Source organism: Pristiophorus japonicus, chromosome 16 (assembly GCF_044704955.1).
Source record: "Pristiophorus japonicus isolate sPriJap1 chromosome 16, sPriJap1.hap1, whole genome shotgun sequence".
NCBI classification, from domain to species: Eukaryota; Metazoa; Chordata; class Chondrichthyes; family Pristiophoridae; genus Pristiophorus; species Pristiophorus japonicus.
Genome location: NC_091992.1, coordinates 108,621,177 through 108,647,082, shown reverse-complemented (window position 1 = coordinate 108,647,082; position 25,906 = coordinate 108,621,177). Strand labels below are relative to the sequence as shown.

At 40.0% G+C, this 25,906-nt stretch overlaps 1 protein-coding gene across 2 annotated transcripts in view; it reads right to left on the bottom strand.

Moving 5' to 3' along the window:
- dus1l (dihydrouridine synthase 1-like (S. cerevisiae)) overlaps window positions 1–25,906 on the bottom strand; it is a 79,476-nt gene that overhangs the window by 52,132 nt on the left and 1,438 nt on the right. For both annotated transcript variants that reach the window (XM_070857667.1, XM_070857668.1), the window contains exons 2-8: window positions 22,960–23,206; window positions 20,875–20,983; window positions 18,081–18,131; window positions 16,524–16,636; window positions 14,967–15,049; window positions 12,728–12,831; window positions 5,909–6,053 (exon numbers count right to left, since the gene is read on the bottom strand). In XM_070857667.1, the coding sequence (XP_070713768.1) occupies window positions 5,909–6,053; window positions 12,728–12,831; window positions 14,967–15,049; window positions 16,524–16,636; window positions 18,081–18,131; window positions 20,875–20,983; window positions 22,960–23,206 (852 nt within the window). The remainder of the gene's footprint in view (window positions 1–5,908; window positions 6,054–12,727; window positions 12,832–14,966; window positions 15,050–16,523; window positions 16,637–18,080; window positions 18,132–20,874; window positions 20,984–22,959; window positions 23,207–25,906) is intronic.

Below are 25,906 nucleotides of genomic sequence, written 5' to 3'. Positions count from 1 at the left end.
CCTGGTGTCCGGGCCAATATTTATCCCTCAACCAATATCACAAACAGCTTATTTGATCATTTATCTCATTGCGGTTTGTTCAGTGTGCAAATTGGCTGTATCTTTTCCCAATAGTACAAAAGTGACTGCACTTCACAAGCATTTCATTGGCTGAGAGTACTTTGGGATGTCTGCGGTCATGTAAGGCGCTATATAAATGTAAATTATTTCTATTCTTAACAAATAACTGCATCAGTGATTATGAGCACAGTTTGAAGTTAGTTATGATTACATTTATCTTTTCATTGATCACACAATCCTTCTCCAAAGCATCATCTCCATTGTGCAGCTCCGTGAGATAGAAACATAGAAAATAGGTGCAGGAGTAGGCCATTCAGCCCTTCGAGCCTGCACCGCCATTCAATGAGTTAATGGCTGAACATGCAACTTCAGTACCCCATTCCTGCTTTCTCGCCATACCCCTTGATCCCCTGAGTATTAAGGACTTCATCTAACTCCCTTTTGAATATACTTAGTGAATTGGCCTCAACTACTTTCTGTGGTAGAGAATTCCACAGGTTCACCACTCTCTGGGTGAAGAAGTTTCTTCTCATCTCAGTCCTAAATGGCTTACCCCTTATCCTTAGACTGTGACCCCTGGTTCTGGACTTCCCCAACATTGGGAACATTCTTCCTGCATCTAACCTGTCTAAACCCGTCAGAATTTTAAATGTTTCTATGAGGTCCCCTCTCATTCTTCTGAACTCCAGTGGATACAAGCCCAGTTGGTCCAGTCTTTCTTGATAGGTCAGTCCCACCATCCCGGGAATCAGTCTGGTGAATCTTCGCTGCACTCCCTCAATAGCAAGAATGTCCTTCCTCAAGTTAGGAGACCAAAACTGTACACAATACTCCAGGTGTGGCCTCACCAAGGCCCTGTACAACTATAGCAACACCTCCCTGCCCCTGTACTCAAATCCCCTCGCTATGAAGGCCAACATGCCATTTGCTTTCTTAACCGCCTGCTATACCTGCATGCCAACCTTCAATGACTGATGTACCATGACACCCAGGTCTCGTTGCACCTCCCCTTTTCCTAATCTGTCACCATTCAGATAATAGTCTGTCTCTCTGTTTTTACCACCAAAGTGGATAACCTCACAATTATCCACATTATACTTCATCTGCCATGCATTTGCCCACTCACCTAACCTATCCAAGTCACTCTGCAGCCTCATAGCATCCTCCTCGCAGCTCACACTGCCACCCAACTTAGTGTCATCCGCAAATTTGGAGATACTACATTTAATCCCCTTGTCTAAATCATTAATGTACAATGTAAACAGCTGGGACCCCAGCACAGAACCTTGCGGTACCCCACTAGTCACTGCCTGCCATTCTGAAAAGTACCCATTTACTCCTACTCTTTGCTTCCTGTCTACCAACCAGTTCTCAATCCACGTCAGCACACTACCCCCAATCCCTTGTGCTTTAACTTTGCACACTAATCTCTTGTGTGGGACCTTGTCGAAAGCCTTCTGAAAGTCCAAATATACCACATCAACTGGTTCTCCTTTGTCCACTTTACTGGAAACATCCTCAAAAAATTCCAGAAGATTTGTCAAGCATGATTTCCCTTTCACAAATCCATGCTGACTTGGACCTATCATGTCACCATTTTCCAAATGCGCTGCTATGACATCCTTAATAATTGATTCCATCATTTTACCCACTACTGAGGTCAGGCTGACCGGTCTATAATTCCCTGTTTTCTCTCTCCCTCCTTTTTTAAAAAGTGGGGTTACATTGGCTACCCTCCACTCGATAGGAACTGATCCAGAGTCAATGGAATGTTGGAAAATGACTGTCAATGCATCTGCTATTTCCAAGGCCACCTCCTTAAGTACTCTGGGAGGCAGTCCATCAGGCCCTGGGGATTTATCGGCCTTCAATCCCATCAATTTCCCCAACACAATTTCCCGACTAATAAAGATTTCCCTCAGTTCCTCCTCCTTACTAGGCCCTCTGACCCCTTTTATATCCGGAAGGTTGTTTGTGTCCTCCTTAGTGAATACCGAACCAAAGTACTTGTTCAATTGGTCTGCCATTTCTTTGTTCCCCGTTATGACTTCCCCTGATTCTGACTGCAGGGGACCTACGTTTGTCTTTACTAACCTTTTTCTCTTTACATACCTATAGAAACTTTTGCAATCCGCCTTAATGTTCCCTGCAAGCTTCTTCTCATACTCCATTTTCCCTGCCCTAATCAAACCCTTTGTCCTCCTCTGCTGAGTTCTAAATTTCTCCCAGTCCCCGGGTTCGCTGCTTGATAGCCCTTGCTTGATTCCACTTTCTAATCTGATTATATCCAGGGCATTTCTAGCAATCGTTACTCTCTTAATCACCTCACGGTCACTTCCAGAGGCCCTCAAGAATCCATCCTTGGCACTTCTTCCTCATATAAATGCTGCCCTTAGTAACATAGAAAATAGGTGCAGGAGTAGGTCATTCGGCCCTTCGAGCCTGCACCACCATTCAATATGATCATGGCTGATCATGCAACTTCAGTACCCTATTCCTGCTTTCTCTCCATAGCCCTTGATCCCTTTAGCCATAAGGGCCACATTTAACTCCCTTTTGAATATATCTAACGAACTGGCCTCAACAACTTTCTGTGGTAGAGAATTCCACATGCTCACAACTCTGAGTGAAGAAGTTTCTCCTCATCTCGGTCCTAAATGGCTTACCCCATATCCTTAGACTGTGACCCCTGGTTCTGGACTTCCCCAGCATCGGGAACATCTTGCTGCATCGAACCTGTCCAATCCTGTCAGAATTTTATAAGTTTCTATGAGATCCCCTCGCATTCTTCTAAATTCGATTGAATATAAGCCTAGTCGATCCAGTCCTTCTTCATATGTCAGTCCTGTCATCCTGGGAATCAGTCTGGTGAACCTTGGCTGCACTCCCTCAATAGCAAGAATGTCCTTCCTCAGATTAGGAAACCAAAACTGTACACAATATTCAAGGTGTGGCCTCACCAAGGCCCTGTACAACTGTAGTAACATAATCTAAAGTCATGGGGTCAGTTTCCACATGTACACTGATGACACTCAGCTCTATCACACAACAACGCTATTGATCTTTCCACTGTCGCTTTGCTTGTTCAACATCCAGTCTTGAATGAGCCATAGCCTCCTCCAGGTAAACATTGGATAGACCAAAGCCATTGTTCTCCACAAACTCCATATTCTCGCCAATGACTCCAACCCCTCCCTGGATGCTGTTTCAGGCTGAACCAGATTGTTCATGGCCTTGGCACCCTGTTTGATCTTGAGCTGAGCTTCCAACCTCATATCCTTTCCATCACAAAGACCAACTACTTTCACCTCCATAGCATTACCCACTTCAACCGCTGCCTTCTGCAACTGAAACCTTCATTCATGCCTTTTGTCACCTTCAAACTCGATGATTTCAATACTCTCCTGGGCAGCCTCCGATCTACCACCCTCTAAATTCTATTGCCCATATCCTCGTGCCAAGTCATGCTCGCCCACGACACCAGTCTTTGGTGACCTCCATTCGCTCCCGGTCTCCTAAAGTTTTAATTTACAATTCTCTCCAGGCGGAACCAGAAACATAATACTCGTGCTTGTGTTTAAGTGGCCCAGCCTCTCCCCATCTCTGTATGAAATTATCATCAATAAAAAATATATTTTACAGCAACAGTGTAGCGCTGTAGTGAAAATTTCTAGAGATCACAGTTGCCAAAATCACTCAAGCTGGAAACATAAATGATAAATGAACAGGGCTTTATATGAAAAAAAAGCTTCAGCAATTGATAGCAGTTCACAACACGTTACTACATTAAGGACTGGTTTCAATTAGACTACATTCAATAGTACTGTTGAAGTAACTGAAGTAACTGAAAATATGAGGTTATACTAAAGAATATATACCTAATCAAACTGAAAGGAAGTAATCTAAAAACCTTACATATAACTGGAATGATTTACAACCTCCTGGACACCAAATTGTTTCAATTATGAAGAAAAAACTAAAATCAATGTCCACAGCAGACTAAGCCTGTTACCATAAATGACCAAACTTGCAACTCCTTCATCAGCTCACAAACTCCGCTTCAGGCTGATTGTTTGTTGGTACAATGATTATTTCATAAGAACATAAGAAATAGGAGGAGTCGGCCATTTGGCTCCTCGAGCCTGCTCCGCCAATCAATAAAATCATGGCTGATCTCATCATGGACTCAGCGCCACTTCCCTGCCCGAACCCCATAACCCTTTACTCCCTTATTGCTCAAAAATCTATCTCTGCCTTAAATATATTCAATGACCCAGCCTCCACAGCTCACTGGGGTAGAGAATTCCATAAATTTACAATCCTCTGAGAGAAGAAATTTCTCCTCATCTCAGTTTTAAATGGGCGGCCCCTTATTCTAAAGTCTATGTCCCCTCGTTTTAGTTTCCCCATGAGTGGAAATATCCTCTCTGCGTCCACCTTGTCGAGCCCACTTATTATCTTACAAGTTTCAATAAGATCACCTCTCATTCTTCTGAACTCCAATGTGTATAGGCCCAACCTACCCTTATGTCAACACCCTCATCTCCGGAATCAACCGAGTGAACCTTCTCTGAACAGCCTCCAATGCAATTATATCCTTCCATAAATACGGAAACCAAAACTGTATGCAATATTCCAGGTGTGGCCTCACCAATACCCTGTACAGTTGTAGCAGGACTTCTCTGCTTTTATACTCTATCCCCCTTGCAATAAAGGCCAACATTCCATTTGCCTTCCTGATTACTTGCTGTACCTGCATACTCACTGTGTGTTTTATGCACAAGGAACCCCAGGTACCTCTGTACTGCAGCACTTTTCAGGAAGAACTATGATGCTTCAACAATTCAGAAATTTTAATTCATTCCTTGTGTATTGCAGAAACTTTCATTTTTAACATTAAAATGAACCACAGACTACTTTTGATTTTCAAATTGATATATTTCCCAACACAAATCACTTCTTATTATATTGGAATGAATGGCAATGAAATAAATTAAAAACAGCTAATTTTCTGTGGTGTAAAATGTTCCAGCTATGATATGGAGAAGGCGAAGAAATTCCTTCAGGTTGTTTTGATTCTCTGCTTCAAGTCTTCAGTTTTCAGTATATCCAATAAAGAGTCACTGATTACCAAAGGCAGTGAATCAAAATGTCCTTGAAGAACTCCCTACCACAAAGCACAACAGAGGGCAGCTGGTACCCACGGTGCTGTACCCCAGCATGAGTCATTCCTTCAGGACAGGAAAAAAGATTGGTCCACGGTAACATTACAGAATCACCACGATATTGCACTTAATGTAACATATTACAGGCAAAAGATGTTTAAAAGTATAGATCTATATAGGTAAACGGTTACAATTAAATGAAAGCATTTTAGTAGTTCTATAAAATTCTACTTGTAGATGATTCCTATTTCAAAAATGTCTCTGATGACTGTATTAAATAAAAGCCAGTCCTCTCACTAATGGCAGATTGTGTGACTGTCGGAGATATCTATTTAGTGAGGTTGTTCAGTTTTCAGGTGTGTAAAAGTGTTCGGACTAAAACTCATTCTTTCCTTGCTATCCCGGCTTACCATGCATACAAATGCAGGACTAGAGAGGTTACTTACAGAAGTGATCAATCTTTGAACAATATTATTATGGCTTTCCTTGCACTTTCATGGATAATAAATCTTCAATGTCACAGAAGAATGACCAGCCGGTACTAGCTTTGCTATCTGGAGTAGCTCGATCTACACAGTTCTATAAAGCTCAGGATGTTATCTACACTGCTCACTGTGAAATGATTAATCGCCATGACAATATCAAATAAGCCAACACCAAAGAAAATTTGTTCATTGACTCACGTGTGATGCCAGAGTTTGAAGAGATGAGCTCTGACAAATGAAAGTGGACAAGGGTGTTTGTTGACAATCTCCAAATACTCTTCTGTTATCTCCCACACAGGTGGCTTTTGGCCTTCAAAAAGAGCTGGGTTGTGTAGATTACCCTCTGTCGGCAAAAGGTAGAAAAATTGGAGTTTTTAAATGCCATGTTAATTTATGAGGTCTTTTATACATATATATTTTCATATCAATTTTTTTCCCTTCCAATCCATCTCTCCTGAAGCCGCTGCGTTCTTGTTGAGATGCAGTTACATGGATGACAGTCCATCTAGTACCTAGATGGTTGTTATTTCTGAGCCTTGACAATGAATTACTAGACCATTGTAGGTGGGAACCACACTTGAGCTTTATCCGGACATCAACCAACATCAGATAAAGAAAAAAAATGACAGGAAAGTTTCTGTAAGACCAATTTCCTGCCCCCCCATAAATCAATCAGAGACACCAACTGGACAGCTACTGATCACTGCTCCCGCTGAAGTCAACTGAGTGAGGACCTTCCTGGGACCTTCCTGGCCTGTACAGCTCAGCTACCCAATGGATAAACTCGCAAAGTCATAAGGAGAGCCTTGGTACAGGTTTTAACTCATTCTTCACAACCATGTCAAATTAGAAGATACAACAACTTAAAATACTAGTACAAATCCTGGTAAAATTTGATACATTTACAGCCAGTATGTGCACTGTACTTTGCACAGAACCTTATGTCACATAAAAATATATTTTGTTTAACAGTAAGAATTCTGTTCAAGCTCATTTAACAGCGACAAAGCCCAAACTGTCCATAATTATTCTGCTCAGAATGCTTTTCGAAAGCAAAACATGGTATCCCTCACAATGAAAAAAAAATAGGGATTTGTTCCAGACTGGACATCAGTACAACACATGATTAAGAACAGAGACACATTTATGGCTTCAATTTGTTCTTAAAACTTGCAATGGTCTCTGGCTCACCAACTCCCTGAGGCAAAGCATTGCATGCTCCAACAGCCCTCTGACTAAATGTCTCCGAATCTCCCTCTCAGAGACAATTTTAAATTAATGACTCATTGTCACTGATTTCCCAACCAGAGGGAATAATCATTATTCACTCCATCAAAAACCTGCATAATTTAAAAGACTTCCCCATTCCAATAGAAATAGTTCCAGTATCTCCAGTCTCTCCTGATTGCGGTCATGAAAGAAGCAATGTAAATGCAAGATCTTTCTTACAGATAGCCCAGACTGACATACCATAGCCATTTTAATTCTGCTGTCATGGTCTTCCCTGTTTTTTCCCTATTTTCTACTTTTACTTTAACTTTCCCTCCGGCATTCCAACTGTTATGTAAAAAAACAACACACTTTATCAATCCTTCTTCAGATTTTCACCATCTATTCTAAAAATTGAACTCATAATTGACCTCTAAATGGCCAAAACTATCTCCAAAAGGCAGTTTTACACACATTTGAGGCTTAATGAGCGATGACATGGTGACCCAATTCTAAAGCATCAAACTTACAGCAGGACGAGTTACCTCATTGATCGGTCCATAGCTGTGATCACACATAATAACATATTTCATCACTAATTCTTCAAGGCTACATTATTCCAGCAATTGGGAGAGCAATTTGTGAGGAGGACACAAAAAATCTGCAAAGGGATCTATACGGGTTAAGTGAGTGGGCAAAAATTTGACAGATAGAGTATAATATGGGAAAATGTGAAGTTTTCCACTTTGGCAGAAAAAAATAGAAGCGCAAATTATAATTTAAATGGAGAAAAATTGCGAAGTGCCGCAGTACAGAGGGACCTGGGGGTTCTTGTGCATGAAACACAAAAAGTTAGTATGCAGGTACAGCAAGTAATCAGGAAAGCAAATAAAATGTTGGCCTTTATTGCAAGGGGGATAGAGTATAAAAACAGGGAAGTCCTGCTACATGGGCATTGGTGAGGCCACACCTAGAGTACTGCATACAGTTTTGGTCTCCATATTTAAGGATACACTTGCATTGGAGATGTTTGGAGAAGGTTCACAAGGTTGATTCTGGAGATGAGGGGGTTGACTTATGAGGAAAGGTTGAGTAGGTTGGGCCTAAACTCATTGGAGTTCAGAAGAATGAGGTGATCTTATCGAAACATATAAGATAATGAGGAGGCTCGATAAGGTGGATGCAGAGAGGATATTTCTACTCATAGGGGAAACTAAAACTAGGGGACATAATCTCAGAATAAAGGGGCTGTCCGTTTAAAACTGAGATGAGGAGGAATTTCTTCTTTCAGAGGGTTGTAAATCTGTGGAATTCTCTACCGCAGTGAGCTGTGGAGGCTGGGTCATTGAATATATTTAAGGCGGAGATAGACAGATTTTTGACCGATATAGGAATAAAGGGTTATGGGGAGAGGGCAGGGAAGTGGAGCTGAGCCCATAATCAGATCAACCATGATCTTATTAAATGGGTAAATGGGAGAGCAGGCTTGAGGGGGTCAAATAGTCTACTCCTGCTCCTATTTCTTATGTTATGAATAAAATGGTTTATTTTTTTCTACCAACAGTAGGGAAGAAAAAAGACTCCATTCATTTTCTTAGTTCATTATTGCAATGTTTTGAATGCATAAAATGTCCTGTAATACAGTGTCAGTATAGGAGTCAGATTTTGAGTGAACATTTAATACAAAATCGCCACTTTTAGCATCTCCATTGCACGTTTGGACTTTTGATGAGCCAAGATAGTTGCAGTGCCAGCCCCAAAAGTGAGATATAGCTAGCCTAATCTTGATAATGCCAATGTAAATGAAATCACGTCAAAATGGTGGTCGCCTACCAATGACAACGCCAGCAGAGCATATTATAGCTTGCTAAAATGTACCATAATATCATGGCACAGTAATACTATTTTCCCAGTATTCAAAGTTTTTTAAAAAATTTGCACAAACCCAGCACAACAGTTTCTTTCATTTAGGGTATGCCTTTTATGCAAAATGTTTTTGTGTGCTGCTCCTTAATTAGCATTAAATAGCTCAATGTTTTAACTATATTGGGATATTTTGCTGCAATCACCCTTAACATGTTTACTTATTAGAATGAATTAGCAGCTAGGTTCTCTTTTTAAACTTAATTGATGGAAAACGTTCTGCCTGAAAAACCACAACTAAAGTGGATCCCAATCAAGACTTCAATTAGAAAAGGCAGGACTTTGGCTCACCTAGAATTTGCTTTTCTGGGTAGGTTAATTTTTTGATTCCAGACTCAGAACAGGACAATTTTACAGACCAAATAACATTCCCTCTATTGAATCCCGAATGACCAGTAGTCAGAACAATGAAAGAAAGTACACAGAAGATGGCCAACAACGTGTGAATGAAGAAGCACCAGAGATTTACTGCTGTTTTGGAATAAAATGTGTTTCAATAAAATTATAAATCAGCTTGGTTTTGGTCAACGTTTGCGAAGTAGCAACTCGGATTGAAGTATGTGGTACAAGTGCTGCTCCCCGTTTGGTTTTTATTTACTGGCAATAATTCTAGTTAATGTAAGCTGCTGTTTCAATACAAATATCTTCCCTTGTTTGTTCTGGTTATGGAGTGTCCTCCTTGTGCTGAATTGCATCAAGGTGAAGTATAGGGAAAATGCAATACATGTTCGACATTATGGCAAGAGTATGCAATGTCAGTACCAAAGATCTATGTTGACACTGGAATTGGTGAAGATTCAAATCTGTATCTTTTAAAAAGGACACATCAAACAATGACTTCTCAAATCTGAAAAGTCTTGAGTGCATCCTGTGCTTTTTATTAAACAGTTCAAGATTCTGTAAAATGGTACACAGTCCACGAATACAAAGAGAATCAAAAAGGGCACAATCAATGGATGATTAACTTTACATTGAACAGTAACCCAATGTTACAACCAAGTGGATTTTGGAATTTCCATGTGATTTCACTGGGGCAGCAGCCAGCAATTGCACACTCTGCAAAGCAGAGCTTTGCCAAGTGTACTACTGCACTGCCAAGAATGTAAATAGATAAGAATGCACAGTGCATGTCAAAGTACATTATTAAACTAGAAAATGTTCTATCCCGTTTAAATTAGTTTCACAGAAAGAAATACAGATTCATATTCCCTTTTCAAAAATAAATATCTTGGGCCATGTACTATCAGGATCTGGGTTTCCTTTGACAATATCCCCCTCCACTGGACATGTTCGTTTTGAAATCACAAACAAATACACAGCACTATTTAATAAAGTGATTGTCAATTCTTTTTCCTCTAATTGTTTAAAACCAATTTGTATACTTTTTCAAGTATGGTGCATCAAAAATCTTATATATTTTTCAGCCACCTGGCCTGCTTGCTGGAATTTCCTGACAAACCTTGCTACTTCTCACCCCACCTTCAGAAGTCGCTTAAACCATGCCTTTAGTTATCCCTCCGCTTTCTCCTATTACCACTCTGTATCTGTACTCTCCAATGTAAAGCATCTTGGGGTGTTTCAATACGTTAAAGGCGCTGTAAAAATGAAAGTTGCTTGCTGGACATGTCCAACTACATCATTGCAGGAATGCCCAAAAAGCCATTTAACATGTACGCTAGTATGTGACGATTGTGAAATAGTTTGTACCAATATTTATAAATTAGTTAATAAAACGTGTGCATAATTCTGCCTTGTACTTATTTTTCCTATGGGGTTAAATTTCAGTTAAATGCAAGCTATTTTGCTGGTAAAGAAATATTTTAGCTGCAATTTTCCTTGGTTATCAAGGATACAGCCTACACCAACGAGGAAGGATGGGAGGAGGCTCCAGTGGAGCATAAACATCAGCATGGACTGGATGGGCCGAATGGCCTGTTTCTGTGCTGTATATTCCACGTAATTATGCAATGGAGTACATAGGTTTGCACTCATTATTAACCATGAAGAAGGATAATGTTTTTTCTAAAGGGAACCTGCTTAAAGTACACTTTAGCCATGGCCAAACAAGAGGTCTGTGCCTGCTCTCTGGGGACTTAAGTTGAGATTTTAAGAAAACCCTTGTACCTATTTGTTCTGTTTTAACAACCAACTAACATCCACAAGTCTCAGAATGCGTTGTTACGCTATTCAAAAAATAAACTAAACTTTTATTGTTTTGGCAGATACCCGCTTGCCAGCTATTCGTTTGCTATTGTTTTAGAAAATGTCTCTTAATGCTGCATGAGCAGGTCTGCTCAGTTCTCAATTGGGACTGTGCTGCGTGGGAAAGCATTGGATGAGGGACCGGTGTCGCCTGCAGGAGGGAAAATCCGATGCAGCGCACCGATGGCACTTGGTGACTGGCCAGTGAAAGGCATTGGCCTGAGAATACATTATCTAAACATTCTTTGATAACTGAGGCATATGGTGGGGAATGGAAATAAGTGTGCATATTTAATGGTTGGTAAAATTCCAATATGCTTTCAATAAAAGGTACAGTTTTCATATGAAAATTCTTCTTGATCCTCCTGGAAATTATCTTTGCTTTATTTATTTTTAAATATTTATCAGTGTCCATGGCATTACACAAGGGTAGTGAAGGTCAAGTGTAGTCTTCCAGTGAGGTGCGATTAGAGGGTGGGGGAAAATTGGTCCAGACTATACAGAGGTAATTCAATCTCTACTTTAGTCATACATTCTGTCCTTACTTAGCATAATACTTCATTTTATATGATTTATAGTTAAATAGTGAAGCTTATAACAATTTGAAGTTGTTGGTCGGAGCATAGAACTTTCTTTGCAGTACAGGCGGAGTTTGGAAATACAACAAGTTATTATTTAAATGGAGAAAGATTGCAAAGTGCTGCAGTACAGCGGGACCTGGGGGTACTTGTGCATGAAACACAAAAGGTTAGTATGCAGGTACAGCAAGTGATCAGGAAGGCTAATGGAATCTTGGCCTTTATTGCAAAGGGGATGGAGTATAAAAGCAGGGAAGTCTTGCTACAGTTATACAGGGTATTGGTGAGGCCACACCTGGAATACTGTGGTGCAGTTTTGGTTTCCATTTTTCTAAAGGATATACTTGCTTTGGAGACAGTTCAGAGAAGGTTCACTAGGTTGACTTATGTGGAAAGGTTGAGTAGGTTGGCCTTCTACTCATTGGAATTCAGAAGAATGAGAGGTGATCTTATCGAAATATATAAAATTATGAGGGGGCTTGACGAGGTGGATGCAGAGAGGATGTTTCCACTGATGGGGAAGACTAGAACTAGAGGGCATAATCTTAGAATAAGGGGCTGCCCATGTAAAACTGAGGTGAGGAGAAATGTATTTTCTAAGAACGTTGTAAATCTGTGGAATTTGCTGCCTCAGAGAGCTGTGGAAGCTGGGACATTGAATAAATTTAAGACATAAATAGACAGTTTCTTAAACGATAAGGGAATAAGGGGTTATGGGAAGTGGACCTGAGTCTATGATCGGATCAGCCATGATCGTATTAAATGGCGGAGCAGGCTCGTAGGGCTGTATGGCCTACTCCTGCTCCTATTTCTTATGTTCTTATGCAACACTGATGTACAACAGTGCCACCACTGATGGGAGGGTGTAATTGCAGCATGATAAGTTTAGTCAATTTCCATTATAAACGTGGACATAGCAATTTATAATTGGAAAAGTTGACAATGGGAAGTAAGATTTTGTTGATGAGAATTGCATGCAAACACAAATATATATAAATAACATATATATATTGTAGCAAAAAGGAAAAACTTAATGCATACTTGTAAGCCAAAAGCAATCAGGCTAACTAGAAACTAGCTGTGCAAATTTGCTTTGAGCACATACCTGCACTCATTACACCTTGTACGTCTGTTTCCTGAATGCACCGCTCCACGTCACTCAGGTACTGGATGTTGCCATTTGCAAAAACAGGGATGTTCACTCCTTTCCTGCATTGAACAGCATATTTCATTTATTTTAAAGAAAATCTTTAGTTACCAAACTTGTAGTTAATTATCTGTGTAGCTTGATGATCAATTGTAGTGTCTATATTCACTTGTATATATGAAATTTGATATGTTTAAGATCAAAAAGTTAACTGTCGAAACCATTACTAGTGTCTTGTCAGAAGACATTCATCTGCAGCACAATGTGAGAAATATATCCAGCTCTTTGACAAAGGAATGAATTGACACAGAATCAACAACTTTTACTGGAAACGTATTCTACAAATCCATTGTTCTGGGAAGAAAAATATCTTCTACTCTCTAGTGTCACTTTGAGGATTATTAATTCTAAGACCTGTGTCCTCTAGTTCTATGCTCACAGTCCAAATCAAATAGCCTGCTTCTACACGCATCATCTATAGTCCTCAGTTTAAAAAATAAAATCTGCATAATGTTCCTTCCCAATCCCAATAATCTTTTTCTCCAATGTAAACTTTAGGTTTGCAGGTTCCTCCTTAGAACTTATAGCCCTTCAATCTTGGAATCATCTTCTGCGCTTTTCTGTGGACCCTCTTCAGCACATCAAAGATTGTTTTTGTCAATCTAAGTCACTCCTGTAAAGGAGATGCAATGCTAAAGGGGACAAGAGAGTAAAATCGAGGAGCCACGGTGGGCTCCCAGGATACAATGCTTGTGACCAACTGACAAACTTGCAAGTGGGATAAGCGTCAGCTCCACATGTTAAATAATATGCTCGACTGGACCCTTTTAGGTTTTCTGTGTATACATGGGTGATTTGCAATCAGTATTTATGTTGCATGAAACTTTAGCAGCTATATAAAAAGTGGTGGAAGACAGCGTGATACTTGATGAGCTTCCCTTTGTTCTGGAGCCACTAGGATCGAACCACATGAAGGAAGAAGCTGCAAACAAACACGCAGAGAGGACACAAAGTGCTGTGGAGAGAAGGTCAACAGAACAACAGAAATGATCCATAAAACGGTGACCACTACTGATGAAAGAGCTCGAGTTGTTGTTTGGGCAGGATCTGACGCTGATAGAATCCTACATATTTAAGATTGGTCTGTTCCATAGGGTTTTATTAAAAATTTGAAAGCTGTTACAATTAATTGCAACACCACTTCCTTGCGGGGAGATGGAGAAAGGGAAAGTGAAGGGTACTGTGTGAATGAGAATCGGCTAGAAGAAGTCAGCACTGCTCTTGCAGTGGTCTCTAGTTACTGCTCCTTCCTGAAGGTGTGGTGATTTGCACGGGGAAAGTAGCACCATCAAAACAAATTAAAAGGCACAACCTCTGTCAATTAATAGCCTAAGAGGCCTAAAGATGGAATCAGAGGTGTGAGTATAGTGCTGGTAGTGTAGAAATCCCAAATTCATAATTCTCACAAGATTGAAATCATTGACCTTTCACTTGCGTTCACATGAAGTTAGAAGTAAACTTGCTTTAATTTTACTTGCAGAACTTTGATAACATGGCCATAAATAAGCAAAGATTCCACTCCTAACCGTGCATTCCTTCACTCACTTTGCTGGTGAGAAAGATGTAAAGAATTCACTTACAATGAGACCAATGTTACCGATTATTTTGTATACTGCCCAACAATGTTCTCCGTAGGCTGCACTATATTCTACGCGGCCTAGTTCTTTCAATGAGCGACCCCTTTAAATTTTTGCGCAGGAGCGGTATTTCCATGCAAAAAGCTTGTGATCGGCTTGCACGAGATCTTGTAGTTTACTGTGGGGCTGTGCACACGTGTAGCTTAGAGGAAACGTAAGAATTAGGAGCAGTAGTCGTCCATTTGGCCCCTCGAGCCTGCTCCCCATTCAATAAGATCATGGCTGATCATCTACTTCAACTCCACTTTCTCACCAATCCTCATATCCCTTGATTCCCTTAATATTCAAAAATCTATCGATCTCTATCTTGAATATACTCAACAACTGAACAGCCACAGCCCTCTGGGGTAGAGAATTCCAAAGATTTACCACCCTCTGAGTTAAGAAGTTTCTCCTCACCTCAGTCCTAAATGGCCGACCCCTTATTCGGAGACGGAGACCCCTGGTTCTAGACTCCCCAGCCAGGGGAAACATTGCTGCCCAGTAGTCTTGCTTCTTACCTCACAGCTTTTATGTGTTCCCAGTCAGCTACACCAGTCAGAGGCCCCTTTTGTTCTTTGGTACGACCGTGAACAGTTAGCAGCTGAAACAGATTAGAGATTTCTTGCTTGTATATGTATTTTCAAACCATAACATTTGGAAAGCATTGAAGTCAACAGCAGTTGTGTGACAAGCAATGTAATTCTTCTTCTTTTGTTTAATGGTGTAACAATGAGTTTGATTGAAATGGACCTGAACAAGCATTTATCTTTATCCCATGAAAGATTTTGTCGATCTGTTGACTATAGGATTCATTACATATGAATATCAGTTTGCTGCAAAGAGAATGTTTCTCATCCGCCCCACCCCTTTTCATATTTACAAAATGAGCAGCATTTCTAAAAAGAGGGTTTAAAATTAAGGCAGTTCTGTGCAGCGAGTCCATACCCACAAGAAGCAGAGCTGAGACAATGAAAACTTATTGTATAGGGCTCTTGACACCAAAAGAGAAACTAGACTATAATCCTATTGGTTTGAGCTAGATTTTAACCCCGGTCCCACAGGCTTGTGCTAAAATTTCCCCAAACCAGTTAATGTAATGCAGTAATTGGATACTGTACCATTGTGCCACAGCTTTTGCTTCAGGAGAAAATATCTGAAAGTAAATGTCAGGCATAGGGTTTATTTTACGTGATTCTGAATTCTCCCAATTTCAAAATGTCTGGATTTTGGATGTATATGAAAATAATTTTATTTTAAAATAATGCCGTAGAACATCAAAACATCTCAGTGCATCAAACAAATTAGTTTTGAAGTGCAATGGTTGTTAAGGGTAGGTTATAGACAAAAACATTAATTAGTTAAATGGGCTATCTTCGGTCTTCTGCAAAGTTGGAATAAATAATCATGCATATTTGAATCAATTTACAGCTGTGTAGGATCCTCAGCTCTGATACATATTTGGAATAAGCAAGTTACCAATTATGTGAAAAAATACTCGGACTTTAAATCGTTTTAACTCAACTCAACTGAAATGTTGATTTTTCTCTTTCAAAACTGAAAGAAAATTTGTTAAATATACTGTAAATATAGGTTACTCACTGGCTTCCAATTATCTTGTATTCTGGAGTTCATTACTGAATAATACATGGCTCTGAATAATGCACAATACTGCAGCGTAATCAAAAGGTCAGGAAGTAATAGTACCAAAATCTACCTATCATGGGAAATATTGCTTTAAAGGAATAATCAGATGTTCTGCTAAATATTTCATAAAGCGCATTAATTTCTCATAGAAACATAGAAAATAAGTGCAGGAGTAGGCCACTCGGCCCTTTGAGCCTGCACCGCCATTCAATGAGTTCATGGCTGAACACCATCCAAAGCATAGAAACTCTGACCATATTATTTGAAACCAAACTTTCTGGCTTGGGTGAGAGCACTATTGACTGAGCCAAGTGGACACCTTTAGAATTGCAGCCCCTAGATGTGGGTAATGAACATGTGCCGGACAACTCCATATAAAACCTTCACAACAATCAGCATTATTAGAAGACAAAAATATTGCCTTTATTTACCTGGCAACCTGCTTTCTCCAACATCTTTGCATATTGCACAGTTTTACTGACTTCTGGGAAAACCCGGATTTTGCATGTGATGGGAACAGAGATTCGCTTATGTGCCTCAGAAACTGAGAACAGAAAATTAAACATAATGAATACATATTTCTCATTTGTTCTTACCTTTATTTTCAATCTTTTGAGATAAGCAAGCAATATACTCTTAGGCCTCTGTAATACTAAGTGCGCCAGGGTGGCACAGCTGCAATTTCGGTTCCCTTTTTCTGGGGACGTCTCTGTTTTTACTAATCACGTTTCCCAAGTTCCGTGTTAAAATCAGGAACTTGCCATATTGAGATACGTAGCTTTAAAACTGTCCTATCACTCTGTAAAACATTAGCAAATCAATGCGTTTTGCTACTGAGCCAGCTAACATGCAATCTTTTGTTTTGTCTGCATCACCGCCCGTTCCTTGCTCCTTCCCTCTCTTCACTCCCCCTTCCCATGCCATGTACTAATTGTGTCCCCCGAGCTGGGACGTATATGGCTGCTGAACTGGACAGTGCAGTGCATGTTTCTGAATTGCTGGAAACAGCCTGTCGTGATTAAACAGCTTTTATCTGTAGGGTACATGCTTGTACATACATAGAAACATAGAAATTTACAGCATAGAAGGAGGCTATTACAGCCCATCATGTCCACACTGGCCGACAAAGAACCGCACCGCCCTAAAGGTTACTCACAAACCTATGAACAATAACGGAAAGGCAAAGAGCACCCAGCCCAAACCAGTCTGCCTCACACAATTGCGACACCCTTTATACTGAAACATTCTCTACACCACCCCAATCAGAGCCATTTATTATTTAACCTTGGCTATGATGTGAGCTGTCCACTGAGCTGCCCGCAACTTTGTCAAATATTGGATGGCCCTATTCCCATCCCAACTCTCATTCTTTATTGATGTGCCCATAAAATGTTACTATTTTGTTTTATGTTCCTTGATCATTTAATTTCATAGTTCCTCTGTCTTCCTAATTATTTTTTGAATGCTCTCCTAATCTTCATATTCTCCCTGATCATGCATTCCCTTGCTCTCTATATACATGAAAGGCTGTATAGTTTCGTGGCCTGTGGTTACTATATTCACTAACCTGCTTTATACCAATCAGAATACATGGTGTTAAGAATTGGGATGTCATGCTTGTATGAGAGACTGTGAATTTGACACATCTACATTATTGTTTACTGGGAGAAGCAAAAACTAGATAAAAACCCAGGCCAATACAAAACGCAGGATGACATAATTTCACTGAGTTCTCTCCCCATAAAGATTCTTCACTCAATCGCCCTTACATTTTCCATTTGCAGCACACTGCACAGAGGGAAAATGCTATCGTAGGGAAAATTTGTTCAGTGAGCAACCTCCACCCACATTAAGCATCTCCTGGAATGGGTTTCTGAAACTTGAAGCTTATAATGCCAAATGCTAAAACGTACTTCCTAACTTACCTCCAAGAAATTTAACAGATCCTGTGCAGAATTCTTTGTTTCAGTAACCAACTAAGTACTCACGCATTTTGTGTAGTAAGTCCCATTCTTCCTGTAGAAATGCTCCATAGTGCCCTGTAAACAGATCGAACACACAGAAGTCAAGTTTAATTCTAGTTAGCTCGGATATTCTCAAACAAAGTGACTTCTTCATGATTAAAATAGGATTGTTAGTTTCAAGAATGGGGTAGACTCAAAGGGCGGAACTTTCCGAGGTCCCATGCCAAGGATATGGTCCTCGCATGCAGCAGGGGGCTTATTGGAAAATTGCAGGGTTTCCACCCATTAATGTAAATGGATGAAAAATCGTGAGCAAGTCACCCGCAGATTCACAATGTCGCCTCGCCTCACAGGTAGTGTGGGGGGCCTCCAAAAATTCCCTCAAATTAGATTTTAAGTGATTTATGGTGTATCTTAAACACTGCCACCCTTTTCTGTGGATGGGGGGGGGGGGGAAGCCAATTCAGTTTACCAATAAAAATAAACCCTCGTAACATTATTATAGAAGATATTGGATTTTTGAAAACATAAAAGAATTATGAGGCTTGAACTTCTACTGCCACTGGTTCCTACAACGCAGTCAGGAATTCAACACTCAGCAAAGATCAATGCTGTAACTGTATGAACTTCATACCTTCTCACAGGCCTTATTTTTCCTTTTTAAGAGTTTCTTGAATTGAGTTTTTTTTTCTCTTGAATATTCTCATATGTAACTAAGTGCGTCAGCTGTGGCTCAGTGGGTAGCACACTCGCCTCGGAGTTGTTGTTGGTTCAAGTACCACTTCAAGAACTTGAGCACATAAATCTAGGCTGACACTCCAGTGCAGTGCTGAGGGAGTGCTGCAGTGTCGGAGGTGCCGTCTTTTGGATGTTAAATCGAGGCCCCACCTGCTCTCCGAGGTGCACATAAAAGATCCCATGGCACTATTCAAAGAAGAGCAGGGGAGTTATCCCCAGTGTCCTGGCCAATATTTATCCCTCAACCAACATAACAAAAATAGATTATCTGGTCATTATCACATTGCTGTTTGTGGGAGCTTGCTGTGCGGAAATTGGCTGCTGCGTTTCCCACATTACAATAGTGACTACACTCCAAAAGTACTTCATTGGATGTAAAGTGCTTTGAGATGTCCGGTGGTCGTGAAAGGCACTATATAAATGTAAGTCTTTCTTTTTAACATAGGTTACAGGATAACGGGTTATAAATAGAAAACTAAAAGAGCTCGCATTTCCTTTTAGATAATTGCTTTAAGGTAGTGGTACATTAAAAACTCAGGATGGTCATCAGATGGCTATTAACATCTCAACGTCAGCTCGAGAATTTTATCCTCGATTTCTTACATCCCACCACTCAAATGCTGCACTTCTGAAAATGCTTCACCCTCTTACATGACTACCCTTCCGAACTCTAAATATATATTTAGTTATTTCAGCCACATGAATATATAATGAGTAATTTGTAGTTCAGAACTATTTTCAGCTTGCTAAAATATAGTAATGAATATATTTGAAAATAATTTGTTTTTCTGTTCTATTAAAAAAATCCAGATCTTTCTATGCAACTGAATTTTGACATTGAGTTCAATATGATTCGTTAGTGTTGGCATCTAAAGATTTCACATCAGTTCCTTGATTTAAAAGACTATTTGCAAGTATATTCCACCATATAACTGCTCAACTATCGGTGGACGTGCCTTCAGCTGCCTGGGCCCTAAGCTCTGGAACTCCCTCCCTAAACCTCTATGGCTCTCTACCTCCTTTAAAGACACTCGTTAAAGCTACCTCTTTAAACAAGCTTTTAATCATCTGCCTTAATTTCTTCTGTGGCTCAGTGTCAAATTTATATGTTTTGTCTGTAACACTGTTGTGGAGCGCCTTGGGACGTTTTACTACGTTAAAGGCGCTATATAAATAAAAGTTATTATTATAAACTGCACTACAATCATTGCACACTAGATGATGCCCCAATCCCAATGCTGTAGATATATGCATATTAATTGGAAGAGAACATGGTCCATTTTAACTTCAGCATTCACTGCTATTACTATATTAATACAATGCATGAAAGCTACTCACTTGACTCAAACTGCAAACGCTCAGAATAGCTTTGTACAAGTATCATTTTAGGACATCACAATCAAGAGTCAACTGCTAATGTGCACAATGTTCTCACTTAATGACTATCTCTATCCATTGATGATCTTTACGTTCAATGTTTTTGTTAAATGTGAGCATACCATTACATCTTCGATATTATACACCAGCAAATCCACAGTGTTTCAAGGTTAAAATGCCGCAATAATCATAAACTGTTTAATCGTTGCTCGCATGCTTCATAAAATCACCAATACCTTGCAATATACCTGCTGTCCTCGTACTTCACCCTCAGGTGCAGGATTTAAAGAACGAAAATATCAAAGTACAATTTTAGACTAAGTAAATTATTTTTATATTATCGGTACGTCAAAGAAAGAAATCTGAGCATATTTTATATTTACCATAGCTTTCAACCATTAAACTTCAACATTTATGTAATGCAGCTGGCTTTTATTAGTTACTACACATCCTCAAACAAAATTCACAATTTAAAGAAAGTTAATGCCTTATTGATAGCATTTTGATCATTTCTATAACCATTTCAGCTCCATTACAGGTCAACCAGAAATCAGATAAGTCCCAAGATGCTGTCAGATCGACCAGCAATTTCTCACATGCTGGACCTGAACAGTTGTGGTGATGCCATTGGCTGGATAGTCAGTAGATTATCTTACATCAGTGCAGGTTAGTACGTCAAGAAAATAGAAATAAACTCGGATACCTCGTTTTGCAATCATCTGTGGACAGCCCAAGTTCAGATCAATGGCATTGCAGTAATCCTGAGCAAGAAGGCAGGCTTGGACAAATACTTCTGGGTCATTTGCACAGAACTGGAACAAAAAAGTCAGCATTAGAGCACAATGATAAGCAATAAGACCAGCCTAATCCCTCCAGAATATACAGTGGCAGATTTCTGTTCTTGTACTGGGGGGGTATTAGGTGACCTGGATGTATAAAACATTAATGGATGGAACATCGGTCGGGCTCCATTATAGATGTGTAATCCTCCTGCCCAATTTTCCTCTCTCTGCTGCACCTGGGTGATCCAATTGAATCCAAGTGCAAAAGCAGGAAAATCTTCCCCCCGAAAGATCTCAGTTCGGCATATTGTAAGTTTGCCTAGTTCGGGAGTAATTCCTGAGAATGGCTTGTAAAGGGTCCAGAGACCTGGAAATTACAGAAGAGTAAAGTTTATTTTCTGTTTTAGGGAAAGACTTTAAGACTTAAGGCCGGATTTTGCGGTGGTAGTGACGGCAAAACTGTCAGTGTTCACCGCCATTGGCAGTCTGAACGTGACAGCAACTTCTGGAATCCGCGCATACGTAGATAAACGCAGAAATTAAGAAGTTGCTGTCAGTCATTCCCTGCTCATCCTATACAGGTTACGCCTTGGAACTCTCCAGAGTCGGCAATCAATTCTAATCACAGTTCCTGACGAAAACCTCCCCTATTACTCAGCGATTTCACTGCTAACTCTCTTGCCCAGCACCCCCAACCAACCCGAAAAAGTTAAACCTTGTTGAAAGAGGTGTAATGAGGGCTTTGAATGGCATATTTTAATGACAACTGTTCTGGCCCTGAAAAGATAACTTTATATTTGTGAAATATCAATTTCTTTCATGAATATAAGAATTACATGGCTTTTAATTTTTTTTTAAGTTTATGCTATTTAGCTTCTACCGCAATCCTATGTGTATGTCCCAATCTTTACTTCGATCGCTAAAAAAATTATAAAAAGTAAATTGTAATCTGTGCATTTTACTTCCTGGTTTGCTTTCTTTTACTTCAATGTGATTAGCTGTTTAGCCTGTTTGATGACACCATTGTTGCTAGACAATGGAGATTTGCTTGATTTGGCGCTAGATTCAAATTCACACTACAGAGATCACTATGTGAGCAGGGAATCAAAAGGAGTATGTTGAATGGAAGTGTTGCAACCGATCTTGGGATTATAGTAAATAACTTTATGAAAGTTAGCCCAATGCAAATAGGACACAAGGCAGGAACTGGAGATGCATATTAAGGAGTTAATATCTAGGAGTTCAGAGCTAGATCTCTGTGGGCAGCTTTCTTCGAGGTCTGCTGAGCACTCTGAAAAGCATATCTTGTTAAAGACAGACAGAAGGAAGTCATGCCTAACCTGGAGGGTTTTTAAAGATATTATTGACATTGTGGACAGGGTTTCATATAGACTTGAATTTTTTTTAAGCTTTTATAGATTTGACAGTGGTGTTCAATGGCAGAACTCAGGAGCCACTAAAAAGGAGATGTAGTGTGGCAGTGGATGGGAAAATTGGCCTCAAACATCTGTCAAACATTTCAAGCTGGAAAGAGGTCACCAGCAGAGCACTCTAGGAATCAAGCAGGAATTAACATACATAAATAATAAGCAAATTCTGTCTGCAGACATCAAAATGAGTGGCAGGGCAAATAATGAACCATCCAACCCATTTCAAGGTTTAGATCTATTAGGTAACTGAGCCAATTAATAACTGACACAATCAAAGCGGCTAAGAGCAAAATAGTTCGAATGAGAGTACATTGTGGTATAACCAGGTGGAGAATTTTCCTGTCGAAGTACTAGGTGTACTTTATGATTTCCACAGTGTTGGGTTTCCCGGCATAAATAGTTTAGTTCTTATTTTTTCCTGTTAATGCACTCTTAAATTACGTAAATACTTTTAATTCAAATCATTAAACAGAACAACATTACAATTTAAGGATAGGGGGAAGTATAACCATAAGCTCAAAGAGCTAATGAGATAGTTTAACTTTATTCCCATTGCAGCTGCCCTGGATGCCATACCTGAACAACTAGTGGCTGATCCTCTGCATTCACTTCATTGTATAGGTTCTCCTTTCGATAGTTTGCATCCCGTACAAACACCTGGGCATGAAGCATGGGAGTGTAACAGAGCTGGGCACCATGACGACGACTGAGCAACCTCCACGCAAGCTCACTCTGATCCACCATTGGAGCAACCACATATCGAGCGCCATTTAACGTAGTCCTCCAGAAATCAAACCCATGAAGTTTAGGCATCCTGGCCGGGCTGCAAAAGTAGGATGGAACTTTTTTTTAAAAACCTAAACAACAGATCTTAAAGCAGACCACCATGACAGACACGGCTCAACAAAAAGGTACTGTCCAATAACAGTACATCTGAATACTGAAATCTGGCTCACGCTCATCTGGAAATTGAACTCCTATCGTTACTATGAACTATTCAGCTGTGGCTCAGTGGGTAGCACTCTCGCCTCTGAGTCAGAAGGTTGTGGGTTCAAGTCCCATTCCAGGGACTTGAGCACATAAATCTAGGTTGACACTCCAGATCAGTGCTCAGGGAGTGCTGCATTGACAGAGGTGTCATCTTACGGATGAGACGTTAAACCAAGTCTGCTCTCTCAGGTGGACGTAAAAGATCCCACTGCACTATTTCGAAGAAGAGCAGGGGAGTTATACCCGGTGTCCTGGACAATATTTATCGCACAATCAACACAAAAAAAAAACTGATTATCTGGTCATTATCACATTGCTGTTTGTGGGAGCTTGCATTCCAAAATGTACTTCATTGGCTGTAAAGCACTTTGAGATGTATGGTGGTCATGAAAGGCGCTATATAAATGCAAGTCTTTCTTTTACTATTCCAAAATCAGACACAAGTCAATCAGAATAACCTTGGCATAAAACTTTCTAACATATATCTCACTCAGCCCAAAACACAGCAGAATCATTATTTTTTGTTGTTGTAATTTTCTTAGAGAATGAACTTACATTTATATAAAGATTTGCATTTATATAGCACCTCTCATAACAACTGCATGTGCCAAAGCGTTTTACAGCCAATGAAGTACTTTTTGAAGTGTAGTCACTGTTGTAATGTGGGAAACATAGCAGCCAATTTGCGCACAGCAAGCTCCCACAAACAGCATTGTGATAATAACCCGATAATCTTTTGTTTTTAGTGATGTTGATTGAGGAGTAAATATTGTCCAGGACACCGGGGATAATTCCCCTGCTCCTCATCGAAATAGTGCCATGGGATCTTTTACGTCCACCTGAGAGCAGACGGGGCCTCGGTTTAACGTTTCATCTGAAAGATTTTTTTTTTCTGCAGTGGGAGTTGGACCCACTACCTTCTGACTCAGAGGCAAGGGTGCTACCAACTGAGCCACAGCAGACATTATATACAGCACCTCAGGACATCTCAAAGAAATTTCACATCCAATCAATGACTTTTTGAAGTGTCAAATGATTGTTAATATAGGCAAACGGTTGTTAATTTAGGCAAACGTGGCTGCCAAATGCAAGTTCTCACAAACACGTAATCAGATAAATGATCTGTGAATCTTTCTAAGGGTCAGGATGCTGAGAGAACCCCCTACTCCTCTTCAAAAAATGCCATGGGATCTGTATGTCCACCTGAGTAGACAGACAGGGTCTTAGTTTAACATCTCATCTGAAAGATGGCACCTCCAACAGTGCAGAACTCTCTCAGCACTGCACTGGAGTATCAGCCTAGACCAGGGACATGCATCTTTTTGAATCCGAGGACTGGATACATATGTTGAGTGGCCCGTTTCTGATACGGCAGAAAATTCACACACAGTAACAGTGGAATCACCCACAAAAAAGTTCCACCCCCACAAGAGACCCTCACACACAAAATTCAAGCCACCTGCCTTTCTAATCCATGCTCCTCTCCTCTTCATTATCTCGTTCCTTCTCCCACCGTCTCAACCAAAACTCTCAAACTGGGAAGCTTCAGGCCGAGGTCTTTAAACATCCTCAGTCTGGTGAGCCAACAAAGCATGTTTTCTGATTGGGAAATTCATGTCAATCACGGAGCAGGCCTTTCCAGTCTCTAGCCCTGGGAAGTTTAAAAGGGCCAATGTTGAAACTGCCTTTGTGCACAAGTGGCCAAAGATAATGAGAGTCCACAGGGACTTTGTGGGACATATGAAAGGAACTCACAGGCTGGATTTGGTCTGCGAGTTAGATACCACTGACCTAGACTTCATGCTCAAGTCCTGGAGTGGGGCATGAACCCATCACCTTTTGACTCAGTCGAGAGTGCTACACAGCTACCAAATGAGCCAAGCTTTCCAACCCTTAATTAGCTTTTTGCAACCACACTCTCGATATTTGAAAAGCACACGGAAAAGGCCAAATTTGCCATAAAAAGGTTCAATTTCACATTGTTATCTGATGCCGAGAAGCAGCCAAAAAGACTTTGGTCATTTAGATTTTGCCTTGTAATTGTTAGAGCCAAACTAACCACATTGTAAAGTATCAGGGTCATTCAGGGTAACAATTACATGGTAGCATTTTAAGAAATTGTCGTTGAATTATTTACACAGGGAGTACTCTAACCAATTAGATTTGCACAGTAAATGGAGGAACATTTTGGAAATGTTTTAATAATGAACAGAGTCAGTTCTTTGCATATGTACCACTTTTGCAAATTACTGATGTAGAATGGACTCTGTACAACACACTATTTCCCTCAATACAAATTGCTCTGAACAAGAATTTATATTACAATCTCTGATTTAAAAATGTTTAAGCAATTTTTGGCACGGATGCATGCAAACCTACAATTTTTTTTGTTGAGAAACTTCCTGGTTGTGCAAACATTTGCTACACTTGAAACATGTTCATTGCTTTGTGACATTTATATTCAAGCCCAGCTATGTTTGAGTCACAGAATCATCAAAACTACTACATAGAAACCATTCTATCCATTGTACTT